General features: G+C 32.4%; 1 protein-coding gene across 2 annotated transcripts; it reads right to left on the bottom strand.

Annotated features, from left to right (window-relative positions):
- Positions 1-1880: 1880 nt before the first annotated feature.
- Positions 1881-14213, bottom strand: pasha (microprocessor complex subunit partner of drosha). 2 transcript variants are annotated; one of them, XM_074127092.1, is made up of 4 exons: positions 14055-14213; positions 8832-8888; positions 8674-8746; positions 1881-5011 (listed from the first exon to the last, which is right to left on the bottom strand). In XM_074127092.1, the coding sequence occupies exons 3-4, from the start codon at positions 8696-8698 to the stop codon at positions 2952-2954; spliced, it is 2085 nt and encodes a 694-aa protein (XP_073983193.1). In that variant the 5' UTR covers positions 8699-8746; positions 8832-8888; positions 14055-14213; the 3' UTR covers positions 1881-2951. The 2 variants fall into 2 exon arrangements, with proteins under 2 accessions (XP_073983193.1, XP_073983192.1); XM_074127091.1 differs by having other exon boundaries at positions 8674-8888.
- Between the last annotated feature and the right edge of the window lie 1442 nt (positions 14214-15655).

The following is a 15655-nucleotide window of genomic DNA, read 5'->3' on the forward strand; positions in this document are numbered from 1 at the left end:
TTTTTTTACAAACATTCATTCATGGTAAGAAGTTTAGGAAAACACGGAATGCATCTTACCTAAATGAGTTAAAAATATATTGAGCGCATTTTATTCCACGCTGATAGCAAACTATCTCTAAAATAGAAAGTCGCAAAAAGCAGAAACTTAGCATTCTTTTTTGGTTCTATTATTATACTTCAGACCAACCAGATATACTTCAGTTTTCGAATTTTCTAGAATGTAGTTGGAAATTCTTGTGATTTTGTATCTTTTCCCTCCAAAATGATAATCATTTTTATATGAATTGTTTTCCAGGGCAATTGATTTTTGGGGAATTCTGAAGAAACTAAGTTTAAATTCTCTCTTAAGCGCCACTTCAGTATAATGTACGTTTTCATTCCATAAAAAATATTAGGGAGCGTTTAAAGCATGGTTATTGGCCATACTTTTTGATGTAAACCAAGCCTATGATAGTTTAGCTCGGATAGATTTTATTTGGCGACCCAAGATTTTTTCTAAACTTCTTGAATCTGCATTATTTATATTTAATATTTACTTCAATTGAAGTTCAAACTCAACTCTGAATCCCACATTTAGGGCAGCTAATCTGCTTGTGTGCAATACATAAACATATTCTCTGAATTGTTACATACGTGTAGAGTTATAACTTTTATCAATAATTTTCTATGAAGAGGGGTAGGTAGGCTTCCTCTACTTTCAATGTGTGTCATGGATTATAAACCGTTCAATGTTAATACTTTTTTAAATGTTTGCAGTAAAGTGAAAGAAAGTTCACTTCAAGTTTTTGATCGAATTCAGGATGTATAATATTCAAGTCAACATTACCAGTCCCAAGTTTTGAGAAAATGTAATAATTACGTTATAATTATGTGAGTCGTGAGTGTTCAATATGTTTATTATGTAACTTTTTCTTATCCTTTGAACCTGCTCTACTTCATAAGTGTTGTCAATACTTACTAACATATCTCATCTTAGGCTAATCTGAACCAAAGATTAATTTGGCAAAAACAAAGTATAGTACTACTCTTCATTTTTGATGACAGATTCTTCCAAGAAGAGAAATTACCCATTTCGAACTTATTTTACAATACATTAAGCCATGTTAATTAATCAGAACAGTGCCGAAGATTTTTTAGTTACTAGGTCTACAGCTTTACAAAAATCAAATAAAAAATAAGGCTTTAATTAGCACTACTTCTGGACCCCCTTGCTATAAGAATGGTTGTTACAAAATTTTACTTCATTCCCTCGCCAGAAATCTTGAACGGTTTTCGATTAAATAGAAACATTTTCACAAATGATACCATTTTTCGCTGCTCCACATAGACGAGTCTGCACGCACTTTATTTAAAATCTTAAGTGACGAATCTGACATGAAAAAGTTCTACGACTACGAAAGACTGAAACAAGGAATATGTCAACCAACCCGAAGTCCAAACCTGCAAATGGTAGAATTTTATCAAAAATTAAAGAATGCAAGCCCTTATAAACAAGAATGATAAAAATAGTCTAAAAATTTCAAATCAATTAAGATTGCTTTCTAAAATAAAATGTTGAACAAATCTGACAAAAAAAATCTTGTCCAAATGTATTTTTGGAATAACACTCGTCACTTCTTACTTCAATAACCGCCATTGTATATACATATTAATTTTTTAATCCAGAATGAAATTATCGGCTTCGGCGTGTATGAAGTCATAATTAACATTTGTACAAATAGGAGGAGAGAATAAAAAATAAACGTACTACTGGAAAAAAAAAATTGGAAAAGCAGTTTTCATTATGTAAAAATTAATTGTTAATCAATACTTAATTTTTCTTTAATAACATGGTATTACCAAAACGTTCAATAATGTTATAATATACACTGCACTGCATGCTTTTTAATCTTATTTTTATTTAGCGTTTCATCTAAATTATTAGGATACATTAATGAGATGCAAACATATTGTTGGATTAAATCTAGGTTATTATGGCTTAATAATTTTGTTGCTAAATAATAAGTTGCTTTTTTTGAGAGCTTCCAGAGAATTATAGCTCTCCCAGTTTCACTCACTTCTGATAATTATTGAATCAATAATTCAGTTGCTCAATTACTTCAAAATAATGTGTCCTTTTTAAAATATTCAAAAAGTAATGTAAGTAGGGTTGAGTTCCTTTTGTTGCTAATTTGAAAGGGGTATACCCTTTTGTAATAACTCTGCTTCATTCAGATTTAGAATTCGGTCCCTTCCAACAGAATTCTAGTTAGCAGTCTCTGCACGTCGAAAAATTTAATAATGTATCTAGTAGTAGCTGTTTCTTCAAAAAAGTAAGTAATGCATACTTTTTCATCTTTATGACCAACTACCAAATTAAGTGTCATGGACGGAGGCGACTAGCAATCATATATATAAATTTTCACATTAAGCGTTAAATAAAATTCAAGGTCTAGACGGGGAATCGAACTCAGTTTGCCACAAAGCACAATAGCTTTAGACATACCTATGTAGACATTGGTTTTGCTTAAAACGATTTAAACACAAACAAAAGGAAGGGTGAGGGTATTGTTACCCCTTTACAGTATCATTTCCGAAAATTTTATCCGGTATTATCACACACTATTTACTTGTTGTTTGTTGCTGTTACATGAATTATATACATAGCAACATTCCAATTTGTTAAAGATCCTCAGAAACTGCCATTTAACTACGAGAATCGGAGTATATTTAAGAGTGTATCAACTGAAAAAGTTGTGAAAACTGAGGAAGCAGACACAAAATTGCTAACAAAAGTAACTATCCACCTGTTAGTGACGATATTGTAACCAAAAAAGTCCAACACTCTTGTTCTCCTAGATTTTTTTTTGGAGGAGTCCATGCTGCTTAGGTCTTCAGCGACTTTCTTGATTCTCACTCGAAGCGAATGTGATTAAAATGTTTAAGATCTTCATTGTCCGCCAAAACATATCATAAGTCTATTTTATTCAATTGGGTACCAGAACTGGGAAGTACAATGTCAGGAGGTGGAACGAAAATACTGATCGGTTTTCTTTTGGCCATTTCATCATGAAGTTTCATCATTTCTGTTTTTAGTTTGCCGAGTATCGCATAATTAGGAGAATTTAAGGAGGCCTTGCTCTGTAGCATTGTAATCTCCTGTTCCTCCTGTTTTTTTTCTTTCACATTTCTCAAAGAGCGATTACCATACAGGCGTAGCAGCGAGCCCCAACTAGTAATGTGAGGGTGTAACTTCTGCAAAAGAGCCTGCGAGGCCCTCTGTTTTCCTTCTTTTTTCTTCTTGCAGACCACTCGAGCTGTATGCGATCCAACACTCATTATAAATTCATTTGACTGCCTATGCAATGAATTTACTTTGTACTCTATAGCCATTTCATCCATATCGAAATTACGTTGTAAACAAGTCAACAGTATTGAATACGGAGGTGGTTCCGTTGTCTTGGTACAAAACTCGGTCACTCTTGGATCTTCAATCTTTATCTCATCAAATATTGATAAGCTGGCCTCATCATCATCCGTACGACACTTTTTACCTTGTTTACTATCATTGCGAATTTTTTCTCTCATTTGAGGTATGAGTATTTCCAACGAAGCTTTAGCTGCTGCTAATTTGGCTTGTTTTTTACTAGTTCCGGTTCCGTAGCCATATTTCATGCCGCTGATGATAACTGTGGCAGAATATGGTGTAGACGGATTTTCTAATGCTTTAAATTCGTAGGTTGGTTGCATTTTTAAGGCATGCTGGACATATTCATGTAGTATACATATATAACTCTTTCCATTTGGATTCATTATCCATTCTTCTCGTGGTTTGGCTTCGGGACCATCATTAGGGTTCAAGATTGGAAACTTGATCAATTTTGTATCATTAGGAAAAGTTGGCCTTTGCTGCTTTTCTATCTTTTTTGCTTTGGCATATCGCCGGCGGTCGGACCACGAAACAAATCTCAGACTCTGAGCAATTTTAAACCGAAATAATGTCTTACAGTACTGTTGAATTGCGAAAGGCCCGAGGGATTGCGCAAGTTTGTTCTCCTCGGCCGTTTCTATTTTAGCCGGGCGTAACCAAATAGGAGCGGTGCTAGGATTGGATTCTTCTTCTTTATTCTTTTTTTCTTCTTCTAATGCCCGCTTGTACTGCAGACAAGGTATAGCAGAGAGGGGTACTAAATGTTTACGGGCACTACCCTGACCTAGATAATAAGGCCGACTGAAAGTACACACTCGCGAAGCTCGGTGTAGATAAAGGGGCATGCCTGACTTATGAGTAATCTGAACCCACCCTTCAGGGAGAAGGTCGAAATGGTTGATTCCAATCTCTTCTAGCATTACTAATTTCTTTTCAGTATACTGAACCGGCTTTTGCTGTCCATCTTTTAAAGGTTCTTCAGTGGTTTTCTCCTTATTCTTGAGGCCTTCCTCAAGCATAGCTTCTATTTCTTCATCGCTAATGTCACTATCTGAAGTATTTTCATCTTTATTCGCCTCTGTCTCAGAAGCCCCATCGTATTCACTTAGCACGTGAAACACTCTCAAGTGATCATCCGAACCATTAACTTGTTCAGTCTGAGCAACAGTATCGGTATTAACTTCAGAACAGGAGGTTTGGTCATTTAAATGTTCATTCCGAGAAGGGAATTGATCAAGTTCATTCTGAGAAGAGATTTGATCATTTATATGTTCAATCTGAGATGTGGGTTGATTGTCTTGTTCTAACTGAAATGTCGTTTGGCCATTTACTTGTTCAGTATGTGAAGTAGGTTGTTGACCAACTTGTTCAGATTGTTCAAGCCATAAAGCCGCACTTTGTTTAGCAGAGAAAGCAGTTTCTTCTGCTTTCACGCGGCCAGAGCTATTCTCCTCCACAAGCTCCCCCTCCTCCAGGCCATCTACTCTAGCCTGACTACTTCTTAAATCAGTCTCCTTAGTTGCGAAAGGGCATTTTCTTTTTACACCTCTGCCTTCATTTCCTCCAGAACTAACATCGCGCTGATCCATTTTTGCTGAACCTGCAACACAATATTAAGAAAGTAATAGAGTTCTTTCTATTATATGCGCTACAAGATATAATTGTTCTCATTAAATTAGCAGAAACTTACTTATCAAATTGTAAAACAAAAAAGTGATGGCTTATGCGGATATCCTTAACAAAAAATTGCAGTTTAAAAAGTTAAGTATAAGGGTTGATTAAACGATAAAAGTTACACAAATCAGCAAATGCCCAACATTTGCTTTCATATTTCTAGTATCATATTTTTTAGAATGTATTAGATGTTACAGACCCTTGAGCTAGCCTTTTTTCATCCTAAATTTTTTTCTGTTAGATTAATAAAAGATGTATCTCATCATCATAGTTAGTACACATAGTTAGAAAGACTTCATTTTAACTCTATTCCAAATTATTCTTGTGTTTTATCTTTATTCATAATAATCATCAAATTCACCAGCATATTAAAAAGAAAAAGAGGAAATTATATTTGGTCTATTACTGCCTTGATATGAATAACAGTTTTAACAAAATTTCATTCTTGAATTCGTCTTACAGCAGAATACGAGAGCACAAATTACACATAGTTAATAACAAACAAATAATACTTGTAATTAGAATTCATTCACTTTTCAAATTTTAATTTAATGTAGTCACTTTCAGTATTTGTAAAGAAGTTTTATAACCAAATAAAAATATACATATTTTTTTTTTATATATATTACACATATACCCGTATAACATTGAGAAGAACATCTAGATCATTAACATACAATATTAATAAACTAGATTACCTATTATTCATTAAATTCTATTTTTAACGCGTAATTACTGAATAACTTCTTCCTTATAAATACTAAATATTTCCTTCTGCTACGCTAAACCTGCACTTAAATTAGATGTCAAAAACAAAAACAAAATAAAATCGGTCTGTACGTTGGTATATGCAGTTTTAATTTTTGACGTCAAACAAGTATATTTTTCATTAACATTTTTTATTATCATTTTTTTTCAAACCAGTGCATGAATAGTTTAATACCTGCTATTAAAATCAATCGAAATTAAATGGGTGCTACACTTTACTTAACAAATATTTTATGCAGAAAATGGCCATCGTAAGGGTACGTGGCATCTAGTGCATTTTAAAAAATCTGATACTAGAAATATGAATGATAAGTTGGGCTTTTGCTGATTTGTGTTCCTTTTGTCGTTTAATCAACCCTTATACTTTACTTTTAAAGTAAGTAAGTAAGCTTTTGTCAAGATTTTTGTACCTTTTGGATAGATTTTTCTTTTTGTTTCTTAATTGGAATTTATAATTTTTTTTAAAAATATTCGGAAATCGGATGTAATTAGGCTGATTTACGCCGGATATAGAAGTTAAAAAGTTTTTATAAATACCTTGCGGATCTACAGCCTTATCTTATTTAGTTCAGATCAATCTAATCTGATATCAAATTAAAGCATCAATTTAATAGATCAATCAAAGTAATACATGACTATTTCTTTAATTATCTTAATAACTTTAAAAATAATCTATAATGACATTTTTTTAAATATTCCACACCTTTAAAAACTTCTTCTGTTAATTTTCTAGTCTGGTTTACACGTTATCTTAACATTTTGGGTAAGCAATACTTTTATACTTGGTAATGCATCAATAATAATACTTGGTACCAAGTTAGTGGAAGGTAGATGTAGAACGTAAAATTGTAAAGTTAGTGGGAAGAAGATGAGACAGAAAGAAAAGTTGGTACGGAGTGGTACTAAGTTGTGGAAAGAAGATTCAGACCGTGAGTAACGTTATGGAGGGGTTGTACCGAGTTGGTTAGATAAAATTGCAAACTGAGAGAAAAGTTATAGGAGAGTAGTTACAAGTTGGTGGGAAGAAGATAGAGACTGGAGAAATGTGGGATTAAGTGATGAATAATTACTTCCAATCAAAGAAAAAAAAATTAATTTTGATAAAATTATTTCCTCTTAAGTGATGTATCAGAAAACAAGCTTTTCACAAAAACTTCTTCTAAAGAGGAGAAAGAAAAATCATTTGCTATTGCAGTTCTGCTCCCTAAAAGGGCAAAGAGAATTTAAACTGCGAATACTACATGATTGGAACACTTCCCCTTGGTAGGTGTAAGAGCAGGATGCCATGCATTCTAAATTCTTCTTCTCGCCCAATTTGATCAAAGTCGGGCAAAGATTTACAGAGATAACCGTTTAAAAAGGGGGCTTTATTTACGTGGAGCAAACTCTCCTCCTAAATACTCGTTTATACCATCGAGATCCCAAAGAGCCGTCTCTACCGTATCTAAAATTTTAAATTGAAAGACTATTCATTCAATAAAATCAGTTCATAAGTTGATAATTTGAACGATTGCAGTACTTCCTTTTAGTAACTGTAAAGAGCATTACTGTTACATAGCGAAGCTTTAACCACCCCTACGTGCTAAATTTTATCAAAACCGGGTTAAGATTTGTAGAGTTACATCATTAATTGTTACATGTTAATTGTAAGGGGGGGGGAGTCTTACTCGCGTGGGGCAAATTTTTCATCTTTCCACAGCATCGAGACCTCTAAAGTGTAAATATGCATAAAATCGGGAACCAAATGACACTTCATTCACGAAAATAGGTTCACAGGACGATAATTTTAAATCATAGCAAAACTTTCTCTTAGTAGATGTAAGAGCAGAACTTCGCTTTAATCTTACGTAGGGGAGTCCTAACCCTTTCATCCTGTCAAATTTCTTCTACCAAAAAAAACCCTGGTCCTTCCATTAGTCCCTGTCAAGATTTTAACATTAACTAAATAGCTCTCAAATGTCTAGACGTAAGAAAAACGTAAGGGCTCATCCCCTTATCCGAAATCGAGGGCTCACTCTCGAAAATAAGACTGCATCTTATTCAGTATATAGTCCAAGGTACAATCAATTACGGTGAATTAAATGATGTACGCTAGGTTAAGTTCTGTGGCGCAATAAATGCATTGAGATAGATTTCTGAAGGAGGTACTCGCTAGATAACGTGACATTAGAGAGAAAATGGGTATTTAAAGCTACAACAGAATTGTGTACAAGGATATGGTTTAGGCACGTATATAGAATGTCAGGTGGCCTCGAAGAGTGACTCACATGCAGTGAAGAGAGGATTTATCAGAAGTAATAAAAAGCAGAGGCTAGAGAAAGAAGGTATGCATGAGACTATTAGAGTACAAGATGTCACAACCCATCACATATACACATAGTTGTGAGTTAGCCGGTCAACCCATGGCACAGATACGCAGCTGTGAGCAAGGGACACTGTCCAGAAACAAGAAGAATTATCCATATGCCACCATATGAAGTATTTTGGCAATAGATTTGATCATTTCAAATTTTATTGAGACAATACTTACGTGGAAGAAACTGAGTTCTCGCTCAGAAACATACTTAATCTCTAAAATATCCCATTTTCCGTGATAATTAACTCTCAAAGATTGCATGAGCAAAGAAGAAGAGAGCGAGAATTAGGATTGCTGAAATTACTTCAGTGCTCTGAATCGTACTATTGTGTGAACTCACACTAACTTGGACAGTCAGATTTAAATATAATGTTCATTCCACTTTCAACGATGGTACAAAATTTCTCTATGGAAACTTTTAGTATTCATAAAGTAATGAATTAGTAAAAAAAAATGTTATTTACCTAAATGTTTGTTGTCTGATGGCATCGAAATAGAATCAGATGAAAGAAATACTTTCTGTGACTCGGCAGTTGTCTGGAATCATTTCTTTCAATTAACGTCTTTTAAAATGTTTAATTTTATTAGATTTGGATGTGTGGGTGGTACATAGGCTAATTACATTTCAAATTGTTGCTGAACTGAAACCTCTTCCCATTTGACACACTTTGCGAATAATCTGGAAATTAAAAAAAAACACATGTGACCACTCCTGGTTTAGCAAACCTAAATAGAAATTTGATTAATCGTAACAAAATATACAACATGGAATCAAAATAAAGGAATAACGAGCTGGTTAGCAGAAATTGATGGTGAAAAACAGAAAGTATGTTGGCAGAAAAGACCTATTTTGTTCTATCAAATTTTCTGCCAAATCAGAGAAGGACTTAGACACTACTCACTAGCTGCATGACTATTTGCATTATTTTCTATTTCACTAAGGCCTGAGTTTTCTTTCACAGAAAACATAATATCGCATTAGATAATATTAGAAAATATCCGCAAAGTAACGACTGATTGAAGGGGCTGGTAGGATACCTACGCTTACCAGTACTTATCATATCAAGTAGGTGTATCCTATGAACCAAGAAAAAAATGACATGGACGCTGGTGGCATGATTCGCAATGTATAGTTATATAGATATTTTGGAGTCCTAGAAAGCTTTTGAATAGCTACGGCTTTTTAGCTATCTTAAGAATTAGAGATCGATTGCTTCACTAGATCGGCGCTACAAAACATCATTTTTTACCCCTACCTTTTGAATAACGTTTATATTTATTATTGCCAACTCCTCAAATAAACCTCTACCCATCCCTCCGGGCAAAGGATAATACTTTTAATTAGTACTGATTAATATTGTTTTTGGTTTAGCTAAATGGTCTACGACCTAAATTAGTAATAACATTTGTAGACTTATACTTGTTATTTTACTATATAGTTATTACAAAAACAGTAGCTTAATTCCAAACAAATAACATAAGCATAAAAGCAGCCGCGTTAAAATAATTGTATTAACTTTTTATGGAAGCTAACAGTTATTCATCGATATTTGAGTATTCAAGAGAATAGAATTTCAGCACAGGTATTTATTGGTCCAAATAAAGACAGCTATCGGTAGCAGACAAATGTTGTTACGATATTCATTCTTAATTTATGTGCTAGAGTAGAGAAAAATGGTATAACTTCTTCGTCTTTTTATTTTAATTGCCAATGTATTTGTATTTGCAGCAGGTCAGACACATATCCCGCTAATTTGCAACTGCTTCGACTTCTATTTGAGCACTTTCTTTCTTATAAATTATAATATTCGTGAATATTTCTTTTTATTGTCCTTATAAAATTTTTAAGCTTCATTGACAAATTGCTAGTACAAAGCAAATATAATGCCGAAGTCTCTAAGTCTGACTAACCCAACGGCTTAGAGCCAAACCTTCATGTTAATGGTTTCAAGGCGACAAACCACTGTTAATGCTAATATAGAAGTAATGAAAAATTTATAGAAGCTACGCAAGAAGCAGTATATTGCACCAATCGAATCTTTTGTCTGAAGAACAAGCGGAAATTATTTACCGCTAAATTGAATGTCAGAAGTTAGTTCCTTAAAAGACAATTAATATGATGAATTGTATTAGAGTTTTATTTTTACTTAAGTGCTTCTAGATTCTGAATTATAGAATATGATATTGAAATTTGTTCAACTCCTTCATTCTAAATCCTCTGCTGTAAAACAGTGCACAGGCAAAACTTTTTTAGTAAAAAATTGTTATTTTAAAGTCTATATGAACAAAATTCTCATCAGTTACTGTCTGAAATTAACAAAATGACAGTGACCAGAAAGTGAACTTCCGATAATACTTCCACAATTGAAATTCAAACATGTCTGTATAAAAAAAGTCGTAGTATTCACAAATCTTTTAAACATTAAATTTCCTTAGAATTAATTCAGTACACACAGAGAAGTAAATGTAAATGATAGAAAGGTTATGGGTGGATGTCAAGAGCGTCTTAATGTTTACATCGGCCTGAATATGTCCTAGAGTTAATGGAGTAAAAATAGGAGCCCAAGATTAAAATTTTGGGTTTATTAAAAAGAATTTATTTTTTAAGATTAAAGGCAGCTATTTAAGACGCTCCTGATGCATTCAGAATACAAAAAAAAAGTTATTTAGAGTATAAATTACGTTAATAGTAAAATTAGAAACATCCTTTTCAATTAATTAGGCCAAAAAATAATATAAATGCTTCTTTAAACATCGATGATATTTGTAAATGCCCAAAAGTACACGTAAGTCTGAATAAGACAATCTATACATCCAAACTCATATGTAATTCAGGGCCACTGCACTCACACTCCTTTGACACATCCTTTTTACTTTATTCTATTCGAAGTGAACGATCCAATCAATTAAAGATAAGGAAATCCTACAATTACAAACTCTGAGTTTGTTCGTATTATTCTGATACATTTCCAAGTAGCAAACACAAACACTGCACTTAGTAAATAAATACTTTGTTTGGAATGTACATTCTTATGCTTTATGTCAAGGAGGAAAATTACGAAGAGTGGGCAACATTTTTAGTCTAAGAAACTGTTGACTAAAAAATAAGCCAATTAATAACAACTATAGATAGACTAAGATTAGAAATATTTATGCATGTTATATCATGATCCTGAAAATGTTCAGGACAAAAGACATTAAACAATTGAATTATAAATTTATTGGATTTAATTCATTGCATGAATTGCAAACAATTTTTTGGCAATCTAAATTTATTAAATAACAGTTACTAGCGAACTTTTATTACTGGACGTAGATAGGCTCAGACGGAGGGTTATTTTGCTACAAAGATTTTAAACTATCTTTTTTCCAGAAGTACGCCTTATTTCAAATAATTTTTGTGATAACTAGCTATCTTATTAAATCAGTTTGTTTGGTACAAAAAAATTAATTTAATATCTAATCCTTAATGATTGCGTATTGTAGTTCTAACAAAGGTATTTTTACAAATCGTGGAGTTAGTTAAATCCAATACGTTAAATCCAATTCGATAATGTTTCAATAATGAATTCTAAAAACTCAAAAAACTGACATTAATGCGTTTTGTTTAGGCACTTGACAGGTTAGTTTTGTATATTTCACATTGCGAATTATGGTGATAAAACACCTATTACAATAAATTAATAGGGTTTTTAAGTAAAAGAAAAAAAAAAGACTAGTTGCCGAGTAGTGTCAACGAAAATGAGTATTACTTAGCAAAGAGCACATAATTGGGCACTAATTTAAAATGGACCTACTTAAATTTTTGAGTTAATGCTTATTTTCATTCTCCTACTAATTAGAGACTTGTTATCTACAGCAGTCGCAATTGGTAGATAAAAACAGAGATTTATGAATTCTTATTAACAAAAATAATACTAGTTTAACTGTAAGCATAGGACTAGAAAAATGCTTCGAAAAATTTGAAGGTTCCAAATGACTGAGTTCTATCTTCTTGGCTATTTTTTCTTTCGTTTTATCAATCAATTTAAAGTCCTCGGTGTACGCCCACCACGTAAACAGATAAAAACGATTTTTGGCACAGCAAGTAACATCGAGAAAAGATTTATTTAGTTTAAACCGAAGATTATGCAGTAACAGTTTTTGAAATAGTGGTTTCTATAATTAACTAACTAGAATTTATTGAGAAAATTAAAACCAATGAAAAAGTAAAATTAAAAAAATATTTTTCACAAAAAAAAGAAGGAAAATAATCACTTTTTGTTCTGTGTAGGGTGAGTGAGCATTGTCGTCCAGGAGGTAAGAATAATGGGAATATTAAACGTTAGGATGGTGTAATATTTTATTCAACTGCATGTAGAAAGCAGTTTATATATAATGAACTGCAATTGTTGTGATCAAATGATTGGTAAATATTTGGACGAAAATAAAATTTTAGTGGTCCAAAACATCTTGATTGGTAAATGAACAAGTCTTTCCTTCAACTCAGAACTCTAGTTTTGATAGCCTAGGTTTTTATATAACTTACTCTAACAAAACCCAATTAAACAGAGTTCAAAGTAAAAGATAAATGATTTGATCAACATGCAAGATTCCACTAATCCACTTGGCTAAAATAACAAATTTAAAAGTAAAGTAATGCATATTATTTCAGGCAGGCTTTACGTCCAACTGCCAAATTAGGTGTCGTGGACGGAAATAACAAATTTAATGTGGGATTAGAGCGTACTTAAAGTTTAATGGCATTTTTAAAATCCTCTTATTCACTGGAGCTTGACTTTTGTTTTTCATGGAGAGAGAAAGAGAGATTTTATGAAAATACGCGGATTAAACTCATCAAGCTCAACAAATCTTGAGATTTTCATACTGAAGTAGGGTGAATTCGTTTCGAACAGACGCGATTTAATGTATCAGTACACTTAAGGTAAGAATGCTAGAGCAAGATTCACGTCCAGCTTGTACTATCCTTCGATTGTTTCTACTGCTGATTGTCCTGAGGTCGCCAATATCCTGAGATACTAATGATTCTTAGGTTAAAATAAATATATAAATAAATTTTTATTAGTTGGACGAGGCCAATAAGAATAAATTTCTTAAATGTTAGTGTTTCGGATACCTGAGATAGTCATAAAAAAAATAATGTCAGTCAAGAGAGGTTATACAATTTTATTCCTATCATCAAATAAATCATAAACGGAGTAGAATAATCTAGACTTAGAAAACAGTCAGGTTAACAATTAACCTTTTGTAACACAAATTCAAGTTATTATTATAAAACTAACTCTTGATAAGATAAGCTATTTCAGATGAAAATAGCAAAGGAGTTGATGGTTAGTAGAATTTCGCTTTGGCCACTGATAGTTATTAATTTTTAAAGGTGTGCGATAACTAAGGGGCCGGGACTTGCTAAACTGGAAGGTATATAACTCCAAATAACTGGAATAAATGAACTGTGATCAAAGCCTCTAAATCTTTTAAAAGTGAATGAACATGACCCTGAGAACAAAAGGAAAACTTGTGATTAACAGTAAATGAGATTGCCAGGTTTACTTAGTTTGTCCTTTCCCATTACTATAGGGAATTTATAATATAATAATTTCAAGCTGAAGCATTTTTTAAGGAGGGAATGACATGCAACAATCCCCTTTAAGAAAATAATAGGTAAGAAAATACTGAGATTGAAACTAAAACGTTTTAACTTTTCTTGAGATAATAAAATTTTATTTCAAGTTCTAAAAGAATTTATTATTAAGTAAATGATGAATGATTACAAACCTAACCTGAATTATAAATGAGGATTTGCACGAAGACAAGGGAAAAAAATATATATAATAAAATCACTTACTGACAAATAATATTAATTAAAGTTTTTAAATGCTTCAACGATTCTGCGGAATCAGCAAAATAATCCAATAAAATGAAACGTTCCCCGACAAGAATCGTCCAACGATCCTGGTTCTGATTCTGAATTCTAAGACAGTTGAAAATTAAAAATATAACCAGTCAGTGTGGCCAGGTCAGAAGCTTTTGTTAAAACCATCGATATAATATTCTTTTTTTTACTTCCTAACATAAAAACAGATTGAGAGTTAATTTCTTCAGAGGAAATAATTTTTTTTTACCTTTAATATTCAATTTCTTGATGATTACAAGAATAAGTATATAAAATCACAGTTCTTTTAACCATACAAAAGTTTATTACGATTGAGACCCCCTCGCAATAATTTTTTTATGAGCTTCTTTAAAAGTATACCTTTATTTGAAAATTTTCCTTTTCTAATGACGAAGTAGTTAACCAAACTTAAACTAAACCAAATTATCCCCTATTTTTAGAGTAAATTAGCCTAATTATTCTCGATATCTAAATATTTATTCATGATTACATATATAAATTTGTTAAAATCAAGGAACAAAAAAGAAAATCTATCCAAAAGGTTCAAAAATCTTCTTAACAATAACAGTAACTATTTATAAGGGTTAATTAAACGACAAAAGGCACACTTAAACTTAACTTTTTAAACTGTGAGTTTATGTTAAGGAGATAACCATTTATTTGAGCAGGGCAGGGCGTTACAGACTGATCACGTTTAATAAAGAAAATAAGTTCAATAAACAGAGAAAAAAGTCGGAATTCCGGCCTTGATCCACCGAAAAAAATGTTATCAAATCTAAAATAAACTTTTAGTAGAGCCAAATGGATGTTACAGACTATGCCGGGCTTAATGCATAATAAATAACCATAACAGTGGAAAATATCGGCATTCTAGCCTCTAAGTTCACCGACAAGACTGATTTTGAATCTTGAATAAGCTTTTTTTAGTGCATGACTGGATTTTAGACTGTGTCGTCCTTACTTTCAGATATATCTGAAGCTATAGCTATAGCTTTTAGGGGCTTTGTACATGTTATTGGAGCTGTGTCAGCCCCATGTGTGTCAGGCCCCTCTAAAACTATTATTACTAATAACTCTATAAATTTGCGTCCAATTTTCATAATATTTGGCAGGATGAAGCTGTCAAGGGTTCCCTTCGTAACATTAGGACCTGCTCTTACACTTATAAAGGGGAGGTATACTCCAATTATCGACCGTGAACCGATTATCATGAACGAAACGTCATTCTATTAAAAATTGTTTGTAGATGTGCCTTTTGTTGTCTCGAACCACTATTTGTGCTGGAGAATAGATAAGCTGAAGCATTTAAAATGTTATGTAAATTATGCGCGTTGGGCAGTTTTAAATTATTCATTGATGGTTAAATGGAATTTCAAAGTATACCCAGATACTAAAAAATAGTTGCTTCTAGTTTTCCATTGTGGTTTTACCAGTGAATTAAAACAAGTTTTTCAATGGAGAAAAGCCCATAAAGTATACAAAATTACAGAAAAGAAAGTAGATTACAATTTTAAAATTAAGGGCTTAACGTTTGATTCTAATATTTTAATAAT

Source organism: Rhodnius prolixus, unplaced genomic scaffold, assembly GCF_049639745.1.
Source record: "Rhodnius prolixus isolate KJV_2025 unplaced genomic scaffold, Rpr scaffold_3, whole genome shotgun sequence".
Lineage (NCBI taxonomy): Eukaryota > Metazoa > Arthropoda > Insecta > Hemiptera > Reduviidae > Rhodnius > Rhodnius prolixus.